This window comes from Protopterus annectens, chromosome 16.part0 (assembly GCF_019279795.1).
Source record: "Protopterus annectens isolate FY-2018-M chromosome 16.part0, PAN1.0, whole genome shotgun sequence".
Lineage (NCBI taxonomy): Eukaryota > Metazoa > Chordata > Ceratodontiformes > Protopteridae > Protopterus > Protopterus annectens.
The window spans coordinates 61,695,697-61,715,351 of NC_056750.1; the positions used below are offsets into that span (position 1 = coordinate 61,695,697).

The 19,655-nt window shown below is 38.3% G+C and overlaps 1 protein-coding gene across 1 annotated transcript in view; it reads left to right on the forward strand.

Annotated features, from left to right (window-relative positions):
• Window positions 1-19,655, forward strand: part of LOC122790510 (protein mono-ADP-ribosyltransferase PARP14-like) — an 897,392-nt gene that overhangs the window by 365,373 nt on the left and 512,364 nt on the right. Inside the window, exons 8-9 of the mRNA XM_044058061.1 lie at window positions 5,053-5,116; window positions 14,027-14,176. Coding sequence (XP_043913996.1) covers window positions 5,053-5,116; window positions 14,027-14,176 — 214 coding nt within the window. The remainder of the gene's footprint in view (window positions 1-5,052; window positions 5,117-14,026; window positions 14,177-19,655) is intronic.

Below are 19,655 nucleotides of genomic sequence, written 5' to 3' on the forward strand. Positions count from 1 at the left end.
TATGGTTTGGTCGGAAACCATGCTGAGTATTGGAAAGGAGGTTGTTGGTAAGGAGGTAGTCTGAGACCTGAGAGTGTATGCATCTCTCTAGTATTTTGGAGAGTGGAGAGAGAATAGCTATGGGGCAGTAACTGGTTAGTTCTGTGGGGGGTCCGCCTTTGTGGAGGGGAATTGTATGTGATACTTTCCACAGTGTGGGAACGTAACTTTCTGACAGAGATCGGTTAATCAAGATGGATACTGGGTAATGCAGTGTTGCTGTAAGATCCATTGTTCTGTTAACTTTATTTAAGTGAATTGGAGCAATATTTAAAAAGCATCTCTGATTTTGGGATCTTTGCCCCCCTTGTCCCGCCCCCCTCATTTTTGACTTTGTCTAGAATTCTTTGGCAAAGAAGACCAGAGATATGTTCAGGTGTCTGACTTTTTATATAGAACTTCATTACTGGCAGATTCGTTTTGAGCAATGTGGAAATTAAAACTTTGTCCACTGAATAACGTACCACTAGTGACATTAACACCTGATACATTATAATATGCAACAGTACCCCAGTACAAACAATGACAAATGATGCAGTTTTCTGAAATATCTGGTAGATACATGGAGTATTAAATCACTGCCCATTCTGATGGAGGTTTTGCTTACCCAAAGATAAAAATGGGAACCGTAATGTAAATACTTATGTGTCAGTATTTACTGAAAATTACTTCTTAACAGCCTTGAGTAACCTACTGGCTACCCTACAAGAGGTTTGAATGTCCTGAACCTTGGGAGTTGGCATAATGCTTAAAATATTTAATTCACAGTAAAGAGGTACAGGCTTTGATTCTTACTAAGGGAAATTAGCTAGGCTTAAAATGGTCCACCAGGTCCATTAGCCTAGTACTTACTTAAGAACATATAATACTGGTTACACAGCAGAGGACATTAGACCTACAGAACCTCTAAGTAATTCTGAAAAATTGGACATATCTTTTTAATTCCACGTTTCAATGCATAAAGTTGCAAACGGTCTTAAATAATGATTTTTCAGGAACTTGATAATTCTTTAATAGTAATTCCCGCACATGTTGATACTGTAAAGATAATTAAACTGAAAAGTATTTAGCTGTAAATGTGCTGTATTCAACTCTATTGTGCTACCATGAAGTTAGTCTGTATAGTTGATAGGGATGTTGGGGCTATGCAAAAACACTTTTTTTTTGGTTTTCTTAAAATGCTTTTTCAGCATAACCATTTTGGAGTATTGAAAGTCATGTAAGAAGATGAATAGAGACACCATGAATCCATTTTTAACAACTTCTTTTAAACACTGGCAGGGATCTAGCTTTTTTTTCTCCTCCTGAAATTCACTGAGACATTTTGAAGTAAATATTGGGCCACTTTTTAATTTAAAAAATCCAAAACTTGGAAACTCTAAATCCCAACTTTCAGAAGTTCGAAGTTTTGGAAACTTGAAATTTATCAAAGAAGATCACTGTAGAGAGCAGAACGGGAACTTTACCATTCTCCTCACAGTAGTATGATCTCAGAGTCGGTATATTTAAGTAGCAGGGGGTGTGGGGGTGTAGAGGGGCTTGTCCCCCTGTAAAAACATGATTTATGAGGTTTTCTTGTTTTAGGTGTTTATTTTTAATTTCGAGATTCCAAAATGTCGAACATCTGAACATCGAGATTTAGAGGTCTGAGGTTTTGGATTTTCAGAATTAAAAAGTGGACCTGTTTAAACCCATTAAGCTGGAGACTGGCTTATTAGGTATGAGGGAGCAATCTTCCCTAACAAAACACTTAATACCCCTTGAAATGGTACTTTAAAGGTATTATTAAGAAAAAAATCTATACAGAGAATTTAAAATTATTTCAATACAAACCAAACAAGACAAAGTTAACAGAAGCAAAAGTCTAAAAATAACATTTTTAGTATTTAGGCCAAATGGAAAAAATATCCTTCTCAGAGTCAGCACATCAGTTTTCTATGCCAGTTGCCCCCTCCCCCCACCACTTGTTTTACATTAAATCTTTTCCTATTTGCATAGTAGTGATTTTTGTAAAAGTATTGTTGTAAAGGCTAATGCAGTTCATTAATTTGCAAATATGCTCTCTTTAGAGCTTACTAGTAATGCAAGCCTTATAGTCACAATAATCGGATCAGTAGGGTGAAATGTGTAATTTTATCTTTTGTGAGGATTGCAACTTTGCTGACTATCTTAATGGCTGAGGCATATGTTGGTTGGATGTGTTTATCTGTTGACTGCAAAATGGGAACATTTCTACACTTTCTGATTAATGTATTTTAAGCTGCTTTCTGAAAAATGAAAGTGTGTTAATATTCTACATGTCAGCTGGGGTATTATTCCGGTATAATTACTAAAAAAACTCTTCCATCAGTTGTTAATTTAAAGGGTGATCTTTATTTTTTATGTATGTATGTGTTTAAGTTTTGTGAAATAGGAAAATGGACTAATCCTAGGACCTTTTTCAGTCATGATCTGTGCCAATCAGGTAATTATAAGGTACAAAATGAATAATGATTACTTATACACAGTTATATGGTTTGAAGAACAGAAAAGCAGATTAAAAATATAATTCAAATTGAAGCAAACAGAATAATATTAAGGTGTTCTGCCTCCTTACGAAGTATTTTACTGTATAATGTGAAGCTAGTTCCTGAGCAGAGGGCAAAACTTCTCATGTAGTACTTTAAAGTGAATGAGCTTAAAAGAAATTGTGCCCTTGCTGTTTCTGGTTGCCACTTAGCATTTGATATGGTAGTGTTGACGTGGGTTTGCCAGAGTGGCGAATCTTAGAATCATATTTCTGTTTTTTTAAGAATTGTGGAGATTTCATGGGATTTATGTGCAATTATTGGCAATCTGAGTCAGGAGGTTAGAGATCTTATGATAATTTTAATTGGATTAAAACATTTTCTGACTAAATTTCAGTGTGAGAATATTTGATCTTGATCTATGATTAGCCTTGGACATTGCTGTGCATTAACGGTAGGTGGAGAAAACTTGTTTCAGTCTACTTTGTTAAATACAGGAGCATGACTGTGTGTTTGCGTGTGTGTGTGTGTTTATGCCTAGTTTATTTGAAGGGTGTCAGTTGAATAGTAGACTGAAAGCTTTCTGAAATAGTTTATTTAGTATAATAAGTTGTTTAAGAACTTTAGTTGTTTCAATGTTTCAATATCATTTGCCTAAAGTAACATGCCTACGTTCTCTGCGCATCTTTGGGTAGACTGTTTAGGAAAAGAAGTGGGCCTTGGACAGAACTATGTGGTCATTCTTTAGTAGAAGAACTGTATACTGACTGAGTATTGTTATAAATGATACAGTGCGTTCTGAGATTTAGTTTCTGAACCGTAGACTCACTTCATTTGAGGAACCTTATACATTTATATATATCTTATATATCTTATACATTTTCAGTAAGGGACTCAGGCTTGACAATTTCATTTTTTTCTAAGTTAATGAATACTACCCATTAAATGAGCCATACTCAATAGTCAGTTATCTTCCAGGCAAGGGAATATATTCCAGAATTTGTACTGTATTTTGGACAGAATCCATCCTGCTTATACAATTTTCGAACATTATCTACAATCTGATTTCAAATAATCCCTTCAAGTGTTTTGATGACTGAAAATATATTTGAGATTGGTCAAAGCTAAATTTGTTTTAGGATCTGTTATTGTGGGTATGGGGCAGTATGTAAACATGTTTAAAGATATATGGGGTAATATTTGTCCTTAGAGGTTTCTGTAGTATGTCAGCTCTGAATTGTAACAGTTTATGGTGAAGCATATGGCAAACGGCTCTATATTTAAAGTCAGTACTATCAAGATGTTCCCTTCCAGACATTAAGTAAACATTTTAAAGTATAATAGTGGTTTGCCAATCAGTCTGTCGAAAGGGGAGGAAGCTTGGGAGGACACCAACAGAATTAACTTTCTTCCGTGAATGGTTGGTATAGTAGGTATTGCTAGGTCATCTTTTATTTGGTTATGGAAATCATAGATTTTGAGCTGCCTGCATTTTTGAAAATATTGTATCTGTGTGTAGATTTTTAATTGATTTCTAGAAAGTTTTAGTTGCATAATTAGACTGATTTGGAGGTTCTTAAAGTGTACATATTTTGCAGCATTAGTATTCATTCGTCTCTGTTTTTCTTTCAGAAATCACTGTTAGTTACTTTTGTTGGGTGATTTTTTTCTAAAACTTCCAGGCTTAATTTATTTATTCATTTATCTGCTTGGTTATTTATTTTGTGTAATAAATGTTTTATCTGTTTGTTAACTTATTTTTAACTGGGTAAGTGAACAGGTTCACAGACTATTTTCAACCATACCTTTGGCACAAGGCACTCAAACAAAGGTGAAGGTTGATGCAGTACAACCATCATTGATTTCTGTTTATTTTCCTGATGTCATAAGTACATAATTGGTAACAATACAAAAAATAAAATGTGAATATACTAGTTCAGTAACATATATACATTCCATTCATCAACAAATCACTGAGGCAAACACTTTGACAACTGGACTTGTTTATCATCTGTAATAACTAGTGCCAGATGAGCTAATTAAGAGCTAACTACCTGACTCCTTCATGGTAAGTCAGAAGGGGAGGTGATCCAAACAGAATGGAGTAGGGCATAGCAGGAGAAACAGTGATAATTAAGGTAGGAACAGGAAGATGACAGAGTAACAGTGATAGACGAGGTGAATAATGTTATTGCCAGAATGAACAGAGTACCTACCAGCAGAAGTCAGTGCTAAGAATCTGTAATAAAAAGACTTACAACTTCAAAGAATAAATCTGAGTGTCAGATAACTGAACTACAAAGATAGAGAGCATCAGAAATAGCTTTATATGCAATACCTGTACTCAATTTTCTGTAATGTGAACATTTTTAGAGTGCCTCTACTTTTTTCATCAAGTAAATTTTGAGACTGTGTCTGAAACTGTTTCAGAAACAAATGTTTCCAGGTCATAAGGATGATGTAGTGGTGAAAATATGACTCATTGGTCTGTTTTCTACATCTACAGGCATTTTATGCTGCATCCAGGGATCTGCAGCTGTACGGCACAGGGCAGACAGCAAAGGATGCAGGTAAGGAAGTATTTCTCTGGTGAGCCATAGTTAGAGATGATTTAATCTCTTTTATATAGTGTTATTTTTGACATTTTAAGTTCCAAGACTTAGCTTAGTTTTAAATATTGAGATTAATGTTATTTTTTTTCTTATAGCTTAATGTGCTACTCTGGAAAAAATCTAGTGCAAAATGTAAAGTGATTTCATGCTGTAAATTGTGTAACTGTTTAAAAGAGAAACCAGAGCAAGTGCATTTCATAACTAGAAGAACAATGTTCTTTCCCATTCTTTAGATGATTTAGGTGAAATACTGTGTCTTAAAACTATTCAGCCAATAGCAGCCGGTATCCACAGAGTACAAGTGCATCACATGCCTGTCATCTTTGTCACAACCTTGTGAAGTAGGTACCCTAAGTTGGCACCTTGTACTGCCCACATGTATTCACCTTCAAGGTTCGGATACTCTGGTCAGCATGAATTCTTCTTTCATACTATAACCTTCATACAGTAAAAACTCAATGCAGTAACTTATCAAAAAGGAGTAACTTTTTGTTTCTTTCTTTCATAATATACAGTAGCTGTATTGTTATGAGACATTTAAAGAAACTGAAAATGTTCAATGTATATCTGAGATGTTGAATGGAGTTAGTTTTAAAATATAATGTTTAAGTTATTTCAGATTTGTATTTGATAGAACATATTTGAAAATACAATAACTGAAAGGACATTTTATAAAATCTAAACTGGTAGTTAATATCCATCCATCCATCCTCAACCTCTTTTTCCATTTTCCACATGGGGTTGGGATGTCACTTTAACAGTGACAATCATCTCAAGCCAAGGTTTATAGAAGAAATGTGGGAGGGTGGCCTAATGGTTAAGGTGTTTGCCTTACAAACACAAGGTGCAGGGTTTGAGTCTCACAAGGGATAATTGGCTAGGCTTAAAGTGGTCCACAAGGGCAGTAAGCTTAGTACTAATCTATGAATCTATGTTATTTACACTTTCACTTTAATTTTTGTTCTTATTGATATAATCAATCTATATATTTTAAAACTGGTAAAAAACTATGATTGTAAAATCAAACTACATTAACACCCTTGACTTCTTTGCCACCAATCTCTGGTCTACCTTGTGACACAGTCCCTACTTTGGGCCAGCAATCAAGGAGGCTCAATCCTCACCACTGACTCTGGTGAGGAATGGTCACTAAGAGTAAAGATAGATTCACACAGTATTTTCAGATGAAACTCCCTGCACCAAGCATAATTTCCCTTAAGAGCACACAGGGAGCACTCACCAGATTTGGGAGTGGACTCTCTTATTCTTTCCAGTCCCACACAAACTCCACACTGACCAATTTGGAGCTCTGTGTCCCTGTTCCCAGTAGCTGATGCACATACTTGAATATCTGAGTTTTACACACGCACACAACACACACACCTGGGAAAAGCTGGTACAGATTTACTAGCTGTGCCCCTTTCTACCAAGTCACTGAGGTAGTCACGCTGCAACCAGTCAGCTATTCTAAGGCTCTTACAAAGAGTACCCAATTATACTGTGTACAATTAATATCAATACTAATAGTGGAGTGTGGTCAGAGCAGCAAGGCTTTCAGGAGAGGCCACAGTGTCACTAAAATAAGCATAAGTACTGTCAAGATGTCAAAACCATTCTCTAAAGGACCAGCCACAATAAAAGGTATTAAAATATTTAATAATAAATAATAAAACAGAAAACAATACTAAATGCAATAAACAGAGATTTCTAAAATAATACAGTTGGATAGTTTCTCACAGTTGCAGAAAACAATACTAAACTATTCTCACTAGAAGTCCTTGTCTAACTAAAGAATTACTGTTCCCTGACTACTTATTAAAGCAAAGCAAGCTGATGTGTGCTGAATGTCTTAACAGCAAAAGCCAGATGATGTCTCTCTCTCTCTAATGAATGAATGAATGGATTGATATTTCTAATAAGTGAATGAATCAATGTGTGGATGTGTGAGATACATTTATGTGTCTCCTGTCAGAAATCTTTTCTGTCAGTGTGCAGCTGAGAGGGTTCCAAAGAAACTAGATGCTGGTTAGAGGACAGCATCACCTCTGGTCACCTGACTGTGATACAATATACATACAGAGCTTTATTAAGATCTGTGGCAGCATCTGAAAGCTGTAACACAATTTCATACTTTCCACGCTTCTAGGGTTTTCTGATAAAACATTCACATTTGATCAGTTATAGGATGTAATGGTTTGGCCAGTCTTCAGAAGCCTCTGTCTCTTGCCACACATGCACTCAAGCTGCTGTGTCTCAATATCCATATGGAGAAAACAGTAGCCTGGGCAGCACAGATGGTCAACTCTGATCTTTTGTCTGGGGAAATCTTCCACATAAAAATTAGTTTTTCCTATTTTTGATAGAAATTGTCACCAGGTCTGTTTAAGAACACTAGCAATTTACTGCATTGACATTTAGTGGAAGCGTCTTATTAGACATTATTTTCTGTAGATGGGGCTAATTAACTAGGTCTGGGGTACTTTCTATGAAGGAAAATGCACTGCATTTGTACTTTGTATTGGTGAAATGAAGTAAGTATACATTTAACGGGGTTGTAAATGTATTTTGATGTGTGTACGCTCTTCCTGACAGCATACCTTCATTTTTACTTAAGTCAGTGACACTTTCTGTTATAGAGAGGGATCAGTTTTGATAGAGGCATAAGTGACTCGATACCTAGCTTCTGACTCTGTAACAGAAGTAAAACTAACTGCCAAATTTGCATACTTTATGTGAGTGACCATTGGGGCTCCAAAGAAAATGCCTTGCTAGGTTTATGTATAGTTAAGACCTAAGCAAAGGGTATTAGCTAATCACACCAGCTCCTGACCCTAAGGAGAAAATGGTATTTTCCTCACCTGATGAATTCTTCCATTAGACAGTGTTGCCTTTTGGTCTTCATGGAGCACCTTCTGCATTCCAGAGGCTGATGGATAAACTCTTTAGAATCCACTCCAAATATACAGGGATCTACTTGGTTGGCCTTGCAATACTCTGAAATTTAAGAGACCCACCTGTCTTAAGTTCAATCCATTTTACACCCTCTGCTTCAAGCTGGACTGACAGATAAATCAGCTTAATGCAGGATAAGTATGGAAGAAGCTTGCTATTTGTACTATGTAATACGTTACGAGCTTGTAAAACCACAGGCTGAAAAAGTGGAAGCAATGAAAAATTGCCCCACACCAACCACTAGAAAGCAATTAAGAGCTTTTATGAGGCCTGACTAGCTACTACCAGTATTTTTTTCCGGATTCTGACAGTACTGCTTGCCTCCACTGACCTGACTGAAGATAACTCCAGTAGTGAAGTGCACCTATGCAAAGGAACATACCTTTAGACATCTAAAATAATTCTCTGCTCAGATCCTACACTCATAAACTCTGACTTTTTCAAAACAATTCTAGTACATATGATGTCACACAGGTAGGCACAGGTGCAGTCTTGTTTCAGGTTGCAGACAGGGAGGAACAATTTATCTGCTACAAAATAAGAAACTTAGTAACCCTGAGAAATAGAACTCAGCTTTAGACAGAGAGTGTATAGTTGTTAAGTGGACTTTCAGCACTTGAAATGTTACCCTTCAGAAGAGAGAATTTACCCTGATCACAGATCATGTCTCTTTCAGTGACTACTCTAACACAAAAATGCCAAATAAAAGATAACTTGGTGGGCCATGACCCTACAGCCTTTCAGTGTCAGGATTATGCGTTGATTGGGCCTATGGCACCTGAATGCAGCTAACACATAAACTGATGCTGTCATGCTAACTTGAGGGACATGAAACATACTGGTTCCTGGTTCCTTTAAATGTGCTAGCTCAGAATGGTCAAGCAATGTAGTAGTAGATGGTCACTTTAAAGACTGCACTGAATGTAAACTAAACACAAAAATATCTACATTTACAAAGTTAACAAAATGCTGACTTTGCAAACATTAACATGCTTCTACACATACACTGAACAACAATCGTGGCACATGCAAAACTTAAAAGAAATACAATAAAATATAATTTTTTTTTCAAACTCACCTGTGATGCCCCAGCACTGGCCCAGTAATCAAGGAGCCTAAATCCTCACCACTGGCAATAGTGGGAGGTGTACAGAGTAGGAGGATGACAAGTACACACACATAAATTGCATTTTCCCTTAAGAGTCAACAGATACCACAGTCAGTCTGGGGCTGGTTTCTCCCTCTTTCTCCAGATCTACAATAAGACTCTCCACTGGCACCACTATAGAGTTGAGATCTCAGCTGAGTGGCCAAGCAAAGACCTCCAACACTCTCTCTGTCCACCCAGTGGTATGTGACCCTGCCCAAGTAGCTGACACACACTCTTTGAGATTTAATTTATATACACACACGGGTCTACTATACATGATTGAAATCTCACAAAGCGAATCCCATATTACCGGGACCATACGATTGACTTTTGAAATTTCGATTATGTTAAAAAAAAAAAAAAAAACACTAATCTTCACATTGCTAGCAGGGGGAGGCCCCTCTGCAGCTCCCGCAATTTAAATATACCTACTCCGAGATCAACTACAATGTGGAAGATGGGAATCTTCTCATTTCAAACTGTACAGGGATGCCTGTTTCACATGGTCGATATTTCAAAAGTCGATCATAAGGTCTCGGCCATATGGTCTTCGGCTTTGTGATATTTCCACAATGTGTAGGGGACCCACACACACACACACACACACACACACACACACACACACACACACACACACACACACACACACACACACACACACACACACACACACACACACACACACACACACACACACACACACACACACACCTGGGAAAGGCTGGCACAGGTTTACTAGCTATGCCCCCTTCTGCCCAGACTATAAGGTAGTTATCATTGCCAACAGACACTACTTATCATCTACTTTAAAGCCCTTAACAAAGAGTGTCCAATCTTACTGTGTAATGTTACTAGTAATCCAAATGGTAGTTTAACCAAGAGCAAGGCTATTAGGAGTGGTCCACAGTGTCACTAAAATAAATATGCAAGTACTCCCAGTATTTAAATATGTCTCACCAATATCAGCCACTAGGATAGTTTTAAATATATTTAATAATTAATAATAAAACAACAAGAAAATACTCAGTAAATAAACACAGTTACATCAGAGTTCAAAATCACAGGAAATATTTAAAACAACATTGCAGGACAGTGTCAAGTAAATAAAGAAAATCATCCAAATTAAGCTCAGCTCTATTCCTGATTATATCTAAAAGAATTTACTGTACCCTAGTTAACTTATTACTACAGCAAGGCAAGTGTGATGAATTGATCTTCTAGCTGATATTCCTGGGTCCAAGTCAGAATACAGAATATTCTGTCTCTCTCACAGAGTTCTTATATTAATATCAAATATTACTGCTGGGTCAGCTTGCAGGATGACATCACTTCTTGTCATCTGACTTTAGTTCCAAGCTAAACTCCCATTGCTAGAAGTTGCCATCATTAGGCATCTTCCTGTGGAAATACAAAGCCCTCAGATGTCTGCAGCTGCTGGAAGACATAAAACAATAAAACACTTACAAGATAATGCAGAAGGCTCCCTAGTTTTTGACATCTTGTCTCCTTGCTGCATTGAAACCATATTTTATAGCACAGTTATAAAATAATTTAAATGTCAGCTGTTTTTCTGAAGTTTTGCAAGTTAACCCTATATGTTCCAGTTTCCACTGTTAAAATGTATACATTTACATGCTTACGATAGTTTATGTACATTTCTGCTCTCTTCTAGTAGGGTACACTGTGGACTTATCTCTAAGCTGAGTACTCTACAAAATATCTCTTCAGCACACATGTCTGTACAAACCATCTTATATGACATACAGTTCGAATACATTTGTAACACAAGTGTATCAGTCATGCTGATATCCACAAATGACATGAATATTTACAAAACTCCAGCTAGCTGTCTGGCAATATCTCCTTTTGTCACACCAGCCATGTTAAACTCCCTGCTAATTATATATTCTAACTCCGAGGTCATACAGTCTTGAGGAAAGGGCATACTTTCCTGACCTGAGAATTATGCAGTCTTGCACAACTACTGACCATCTATGTTATTGACTATATTTTATCAGCTAAACAGATGTTGACCAATGTGAGGCCCAACAAATGTCAGTGGACCCATAAATATGTATGCATGTTTAGTTAGATATATATACATATATAGAAAGAGATAGGTGTATATACATATGCATCTATCCATCTATATGTGCAAACATAATCTTCCACTGAAAGTGAAAGCAGTCAATCCAACCTTGATTGACTACGTCCCATCAAAAATGTAAACATTGATGCCTCCCCCTGCTAACTAAATATACCAACTCTGAGATTGCACTACAGTGGGAAAAGGGCATATACACTGATCTCCACAGTACCATGATCTATTGGTGAAAAATCAGGTACTTTTCAGTCAGCTGATTTTCGATCTATTCTACCAGTTTTTTCACATGTCGATGTAAAAGTCAAATCAGTGTAAGATTTTGCTCACATATATGTCTATATATCAATATATACTTAACATGATCAAATAACGTTTATGTCAACATGCATAATACCAAAACAAATCGGTCAACATTATGCATGTCGACACGCTGTAACACATGTGCTGAGAATTAATTTTGGCACATGCAAGACTATGCCCCCTCCACTCCTTGCTATTTATTTATTCTAACTCTAGGATTGTGCAATCCCTGGGGAAAAAGGTATATTCCCCTGTTTGGGGATTGTTGATCTCGCATGCCTATTGACCATCTGTTTAGTCAACCAAAGTACCCTTCAACAAAGTTAACAGGACCCATAATATATATATATATAAATATAAAATATATATATATATATATATATATATATATATATATATATATATATATATATATATATATGTATATATAAATAGATATAAATATATCGAGAGAGAGACACTGAGAAAGAGAGAGAGAGAGAGAGAGACACAGTAGCACAGTGATGGTTGGTGCTAGCTCTAAAGGTTAGAAGGGTCAGATCTCATAGTACTGGATCGTCCCTTTAAGGACATCATTATCACACCCCATTCTTCCATGTTTTTACATTGGGTTGGGGTGTCCCATTAACTATCACACCCCATTCTTCCATGTTTTTACATTGGGTTGGGGTGTCCCATTAACTATCACACCCCATTCTTCCATGTTTTTACATTGGGTTGGGGTGTCCCATTAACTATCACTCCCCATTCTTCTTCCATGTTTTTTGGGGTGGGTGGTGTCCCATTATACTATATCACCCATTCTTCCATGTTTTTTCATTGGGTTGGGGTGTCCCATTAACTATAACACCCCATTCTTCCATGTTTTTACATTGGGTTGGGGTGTCCCATTATCTGCTGCCATTTCTCTCTCAATTTAGTGCCACTCTCATACCTTCTTTAATAGTCATGCCTAACTGCTGCAGGTCTTCTCTCACATGAACCATCCACCTGTTTCCTGGATTCCCACATTTCCTTTTGCTTTCTTCATGTCTGTCCCAACTCTTCTTCACCAGACTGCCTTCTTATTTCCTGCACATGTGTTTGAACCATCATAATCTGTCGATGTCCTCATTTCTTTGTCTGCCCACAGTGTGCATCCTATTACCTGTAACAGGTACTTCATCTCTATCGACTATTACTTTATCAACTACTCTGCCTTCACTGCCCAGGTTTCAGTATCATACAGGAGTACTGGTCACACCACTGTTTTGTACAGCTTACTTTTCAGCTTCTTTGGCATTCTTCTGTCACACACTACCCTTGACACTCTGTGCCAGTTGGCTGCAGCCCCGCTAATTCACACTTACACCTCCTCATTCAGACTCCCCTTCTTCTCAACCACACCTCCCAGATACACGAAGCTGTTAACCTGTTCCAGTATCTTCCCTTCTATCTTAGTCCTTAGGTTCTTCTGATTTCCTCCATTTACTGACATTACAGCTGTCTTATCTGTACTCACTTTCATCCTACATATCTTCAGTTTTGCATTCCATCCCCCTGTGTTTTGGTGAAGTTCTTGCTCAGACTCTGCATTTAATGCCACATCATCTGGATACAGCAGAAACAGGCAGATAAATTAACGTTATAGGGAGCTAGATGTAGACATATGGATATACAAGGGCCCATTTCCAAAAAATGTACTCTGTGTATCAGACATACTCTGGTGTAAGCCTTCCTTATAGATATCCTTTGGAATCTAGTCTAAAGATTGTATATAATCAGCAAAAGTACAGGCCAGCACTCCTGAAGCAAATTATAAATATGTATATTTAATGATAATTTCCATGCTCCAGAATAAATCATCATTTTGGATTTGTTGACGGATTTATGGTAGACCACATTCATATTTATTGTTTGCTTCTGGAGTGCTTGTTTGTTTTTGTGTAACATTTTATTTTTTCTGAACACTCCTATTAGTGTTTTTCTCCTGTGCAAGTTATGTGATTTGTTGGATAAATGGATATTATTTTATATGCAAAAGCACACTCTGGAGTAACAGTTCAGTTTTTGATTAAAAAAATAGATCTTTAGCACACCATTAAATGATGTATAACATTTTTCAAATCCCATTTTTGACTAAACAAGGCAAACTCTCCAGTGGTACCCTAATTTCTTTCTCACTCCAAATTGTGAATTCAAATTGGTAGTCACTGTTGATTTTCAGAAGCTCGTCCTTTGCTGTTAAGATGTACAGTTTGCTTCTTTCACGCATTAACTGGATACAGTGATCATCAGAATAATTCAACATAACTTCCAGTGAGCATTTGCAGTGTTTTGTCCTTCCTGAAGTCATACTCACAGTGAATGATCTTTGAACTAGATGCCTTCTTCCGCTCCTTGACTTCATTCCCTGATATCTTGAGCATGATGGTCGGCAAAATAAAGGTCCAGATACACTATGGCGATATCACCACGGAATCATCTGATGTGATTGTGAACCCAGTCAACTTCTTTGGGCAAGTATCAACAGGTAAGCTAATTGAATTACTCCTCCATTCTGCCTGAGGTCTATTCAGATATTAGTTGCAAAGTATTATTACAAAACAGTGACCCCCCCCCACACTAAAAGCAAACAAACAAACACAGGTGAGTGAGCTCTGCAGTCTTTGACATGTTTTGTCTTTCAGTACATGTGTTTCATTATCATCATCATCGGAGACTATGAATAAACGATATGTGTGGGAGCTGTTATAATTACAGTAATAAAATGTGTACACAGTGTGCACCATGCAAGCCTGGGATAGGTGCTTGGCTCTACTACGGGACGATGTCCAGTAGCCTATTGGCCGGGCATGTGGGACAGCATGCATGGCACCATGGAGGGGAAACATAGCCAGCCTTAATGCAGTCAAGTGCACATGACAACAAACAGGGATTGGGCAATTTGGCCATTCCAGAAATCTCAGAAGGTTACTTGGTTGATTGCGTCACACAGTCATCTGACGCCCTAAGGGAAGTTAATGTTATGATTAATCACAAGAGGGCTGATGGCTGCAAAGCACTAGGGATAAAAAGGATATAAAGATATATTAATTCTGTTTTTCAAATTATTCTTGTCTCCTGCTATCCTTCCCATTTTTAGTCAGTCTAGCCAGGATTATCCCTCAGCTCCTTTTTTCTTCTGTATAACAAATTAGCCTTTTTTTCCTGGCTTGATCGCTTCTACCAGTTTATTGTTTGAGCTACCCCTTTGTGGCCCAAACTTCCTTTGTGGCCCTTTCGCTTGCCTCCCTCCTTATCCCTTCTCTTCTACTTGTTTTTCTTCAGTTCTGATATTTTTTTTTCACAGTTTGCCGTAGTAGAGAAGGAATGTGAGCTGATGACAGACTTTATACAGCAGTGCTGCGCTTATTAACTCAGTCCATTTGCTTTCTGTGTAACTGAGCAGGCCTCTTTACCAAGCAGTGTTCCTGGATTACCTATGTAAAGTGCTGGTTGCATCATCTGGGTTTACCTCAATAATAAAGTAAACTAAAAGTCACCTGCCTCACATATCTGTGGAAACACACTGCTCTTCTCCTGTGTTTTCTTTTACAGTCCAGCTTTAAACACTTGTTCAAGGCCTTGGGTACATCATTCCTGAATCATTTCCATAGTCTGGTCATTCCTTTCAGTCTGCCTCAAGCCCCTTTAATCATATTTGGGCTTCTCTTCCAGCTTTCATTAGTCAGTTTCTCTGAAATTACACCACAATGCCTTGATCTCCTGTATTTCCTCTCTTTTTAAACCCTGCGGTGTTATGTTCACTGTTGGTTAACAATACCTTCACCTGGACTTGTCTGACCACTCTGCTTTGGATAAGAGCACATCTAGAATTTTATGTTTTCTACTGTAGCCTTGGACTCAATGGATGAGCCTCTCATGGTCCGAGACCTTAGTCAGCCTCATCGTGTGACCCATCCCCATGGTGGATCTTAGTGTCTTCTAGTATGCACTTTGTAGGTTCTGATCCCTGGTGATTATAACTCTTTCCCTTCTACTCCACTCCAAGTCATTCATCCTTCCCCTGGAAGATTTCTGTTCTTTATATGTAGTCCTGATCCATCAGTACTACCCTTCCTTCTTGTATGTTAACCACATGATTGCTTTATTATGTGACCTTTGTTACATTAGGTTGTGATCTTTGTTACTTTAGGTTATGACCTGTGCTGCTTCAGATTGTGACCTTTGTTGCTCTAGGTTATGACCTTTGTTGCTTTAGGTTAGGACTTGTGTTGCTTTAGATTGTGACCTTTGTTGCTCTAGATTATGACCTTTGTTGCTTTAGGTTATGACCTTTGTTAATCTAAGTTATGACCTTTGTTGCTTTAGGTTATGACCTTTGTTAATCTAAGTTATGACCTTTGTTAATTTAGGTTATGACCTTTGTTGCTTTAGGTTATGACCTTTGTTAATCTAAGTTATGACCTTTGTTAATTTAGGTTATGACCTTTGTTAATTTAGGTTATGACCTTTGTTGCTTTAGGTTCGGACCTTTGCAGCTCATTATCCTCTTCTTGTTCATGTTCTACCTCTTGTCGAACTTCATATTTGATATCCACCATTTCTTAGGTCATGACTCCCCCCTCTCCTTCTACTGACTGTTATTCCTAACCAACCTTTACCTCTATGTCTCTGTGATGTGTCTTTCTTTCCGTAGGCCTGTGCTTCTAGGATGCCAGCAATGTCCACCCTCCCTTCCTGCATCATTGCTTGCAGTTTTCTTCTTCATTCTTCCTTGGCTTCTTGCATTTTTTTTCTCAGTTGTTCTTCTTCTTTCGGCTTTTCCCGGTTAGGGGTCGCCACAGCAGAACTCCGGTCTGCTAATGATTGACAGTAGATTTTTTTACAGATGCCGAGGTGCCAGCTCGACGCCCATTCTACGCATGTCTTCTGAATGCTACTCAACTGTGGGGAGGACATGCAGACACCATACAGAAGGCGCTCCAGCCAAGAATCGAATGGGAGAACCTCTTGCTGTGAGGCAACAACACTACCGCTGCACCACCACCTCTTTCCTCATGTGAATTGGTTAAAAATGTATGCTTTAGGTTACAAATGTATGCTTTATCGTACATTTCCTAGACAGACAGAAGACCAGATGCTCTTGAACTCCAGATGTTGCCTAACAGATTTGGTGTTATTTTTGTTTCTTAGAACAGAAACACAAACAAGGTGTATTGCTTACTAGTGCTTCACACTCCTGTCACTGGCAGCAGTAATTCAGATACGCATTTTGTCAACACTCCCCTCATCATAAGCCTATGCTGAGAGGGTGCATTTCCTCACTAACTCAGGAGGGCATCTTCATGGTCCACTGGGTTCCAAACAATAAGCTTTGTAGACTATTTGGATGTGTTTCTTTCAGGGCAGTGGCACAAACATTTTAGTTTCTCACTTGTTTAGAAGGAATTCAGTATTCCGATCCTGTCTTATTAAGGATGTGGTCTGCCGTCCTTCTTCAGATGTGAAAATGATAGGTCACTGTAGAGTTGCTGTTAGTCATCTGTCCTTCTTTACAAAGAGCCATTCAGTCCTCTCTTTTGGGTTATAGCTTCAGTTCTTTTTCATTATGCTAGGAGCTCAGTGACAGGTAGTTGTCTGTTCTCAGCTACCATTTTGGTCATCAGTTATTTAAACTTATTGGTCTAGAAGTGTCTCTGGACCATCTGGTTGCTTTATTTACTGGTTTACATCTCTTTTTAATGTACTACATGAAATAGCAATGAAATCCATTAAAGTTTAAGGGTTTGGACCTGTTGCCATTTGTCAGTTCTTTCTGTTCTTTCTGGTCAATTTTGCTGTCCTGAAGCAAACCTTGTCATGGCATGTCTTTATGTTGCATGGCCTTAGCATTATCAGCTATCACTTTCACAGTCTTTCTTAATATTTATACAAATATTTCAGCCAATTAAATCATGGATGAGAGATGGAGCACAGAAAAGAAGTGTTTGATTTAATTTTGCTTCTTCAGTTGTATGAGTTCTATTGGTACAAACTGAGATCCATTATTATTAGCAGTTTACGTTGATGAGCCAATGTGTCATTTCTTGCAAGCACTAGCTCTGCTTCTGACATAGTTCATTTTAAGTGCCCATCCACTGCATGTAGAAGCACCCACACACAGAAATGTGGTCCCAACCTCTATTACTGCTTATACAAATAGATGCCCAAACACTGACAACCGATAATGTGGTTGTCCTTGAGATTTCCTCACCTATCGCTCTACCTTCAGTGCCAGCAGCTTTGTTGGCCTTTTCACTTCTGAGATCCCACTCTGGACTGACACTGTCATCTTTCAAGCCTCTAAAACCAACAGTTGGGATTGGTGCTGATTGACAATTCAGTGTCAGAAACTATGCCCAGTTTGGTGTCTGCGCCATTCGCTGCAAAGCTTCTGACATCAAAGCCCTTGATAATGGCCAGGTTTTGAGAGTCAATCCCGATGCCAAGATTGCACCTCATAGCTCAAGAGCTTCTACCCAAGATCCATCTCACTCTGAATCTGCATCCCACTACTCCAAGACTAGAGGAGAGCTAGACCTCCAGAAATCTTACACTTATAGATGTTGCACTCCTGTCACTACCATTTCATCTCCAAGCAGCATGAAGAAGTGTAGATTCAAAAGGAAACACTTTGATTCACCTTTGGATTCTTCTAAGCCAGATAGTGAAGACAGGGATGACAGGCACTGCTTGTCCTTCCCTCCTAACAGCAGTAAATTTGGGAAGTTATAAAATTCAGCCTAAAGAAGATAAATTGGCCCACTTATGCTCTCTTATCTCCAAATAAGATTCTTCAGAAGTCTCCTGCTGTCCCACTTCATCTTCATGGTGGGTGCCACGCACAGGCAAGATGACATCCATGGCCATCTGGAAGCTGGTTGGACAAGAAGAATGGAGCACATCTTCTGGCTGCCTGCAAACTGGAACTTACTAGTAAATACACCAGTTGTATATTCTGTACTTGCCGCGTTAGTCCTTAAGTGGGAAAGTCCAACAGTCGACATCCCTTCCCGAAAATGCATGTCTTTAGATCACTGCAAGGAAGTGAATGTTTATCTTTTCCACATTAAGCAGTAAGGGAGTTCAAGGCTGTGTCACATGTGTTGAGATTCCAGTGTGATCTTGCAGACAAAATTCACTTGATATCCAGATGACACTGATCATATCCCTTCCCAACCTTTCATTGTGATTTGAGTACAAGGGGTCACCAGTGGCAGAAGGTATGAGTATTATGGTCTGCTGCTACATCTGGCTGTAACTGATTTTTTTTTCCAAAAATTTCAAAGCATCTTCTGTATTTAATGCCTCCAGATTTTTTTCTACACAAGTCAGAGAAAAGATCTGCGACAGTGAAAAGGATAACGTGATCTTCATTTTCAGACATCACACAGAACCTTTTGGTAGGATCCACCTTATCCTAAGAGGTATGTTTCAATTGTGGTTCTGAACAGTGAAGTAACCAACAGTCAGGGGTCAGGGAAGAGATTAATGGCAGAGTGGCTCACCCCAGAATGGACACCTGCCCAGTGGCAGGAAAAGTCAGCAGAATGGTGGGACTTGAGATTTCATATATAACAGGCAGCCCCTGCAGAATCCCTGAAGACTTGCCCAGCTGTCCCTCTCTGGAGGTATTTGGGTGTCAACTGTCCCTCCTTCTTCCTGCATCAGTAGGTGTCATGCAGGACAGAAGTCTAGTTAAAGTATGGGACTGTCTACTGCTGATGTTTCAGTTCCCAGTGAACATCTGACATGCATAGGATGTAACCTAGATAATTTACTTCACGAGAAAATTGTATCTCTTCAGAGACAGTAAACCCTTTTCTCCAAAAGTTTTCAGTACTGGATCAGTTATTCCACTGGTGACCCCTTGTACTCAAATCACAATGAAAGGTTGGGAAGGGATATGATCAGTGTCTTCTGGATATCAAGTGAATTTTGTCTGCAAGATCACACTGGAATCCTGC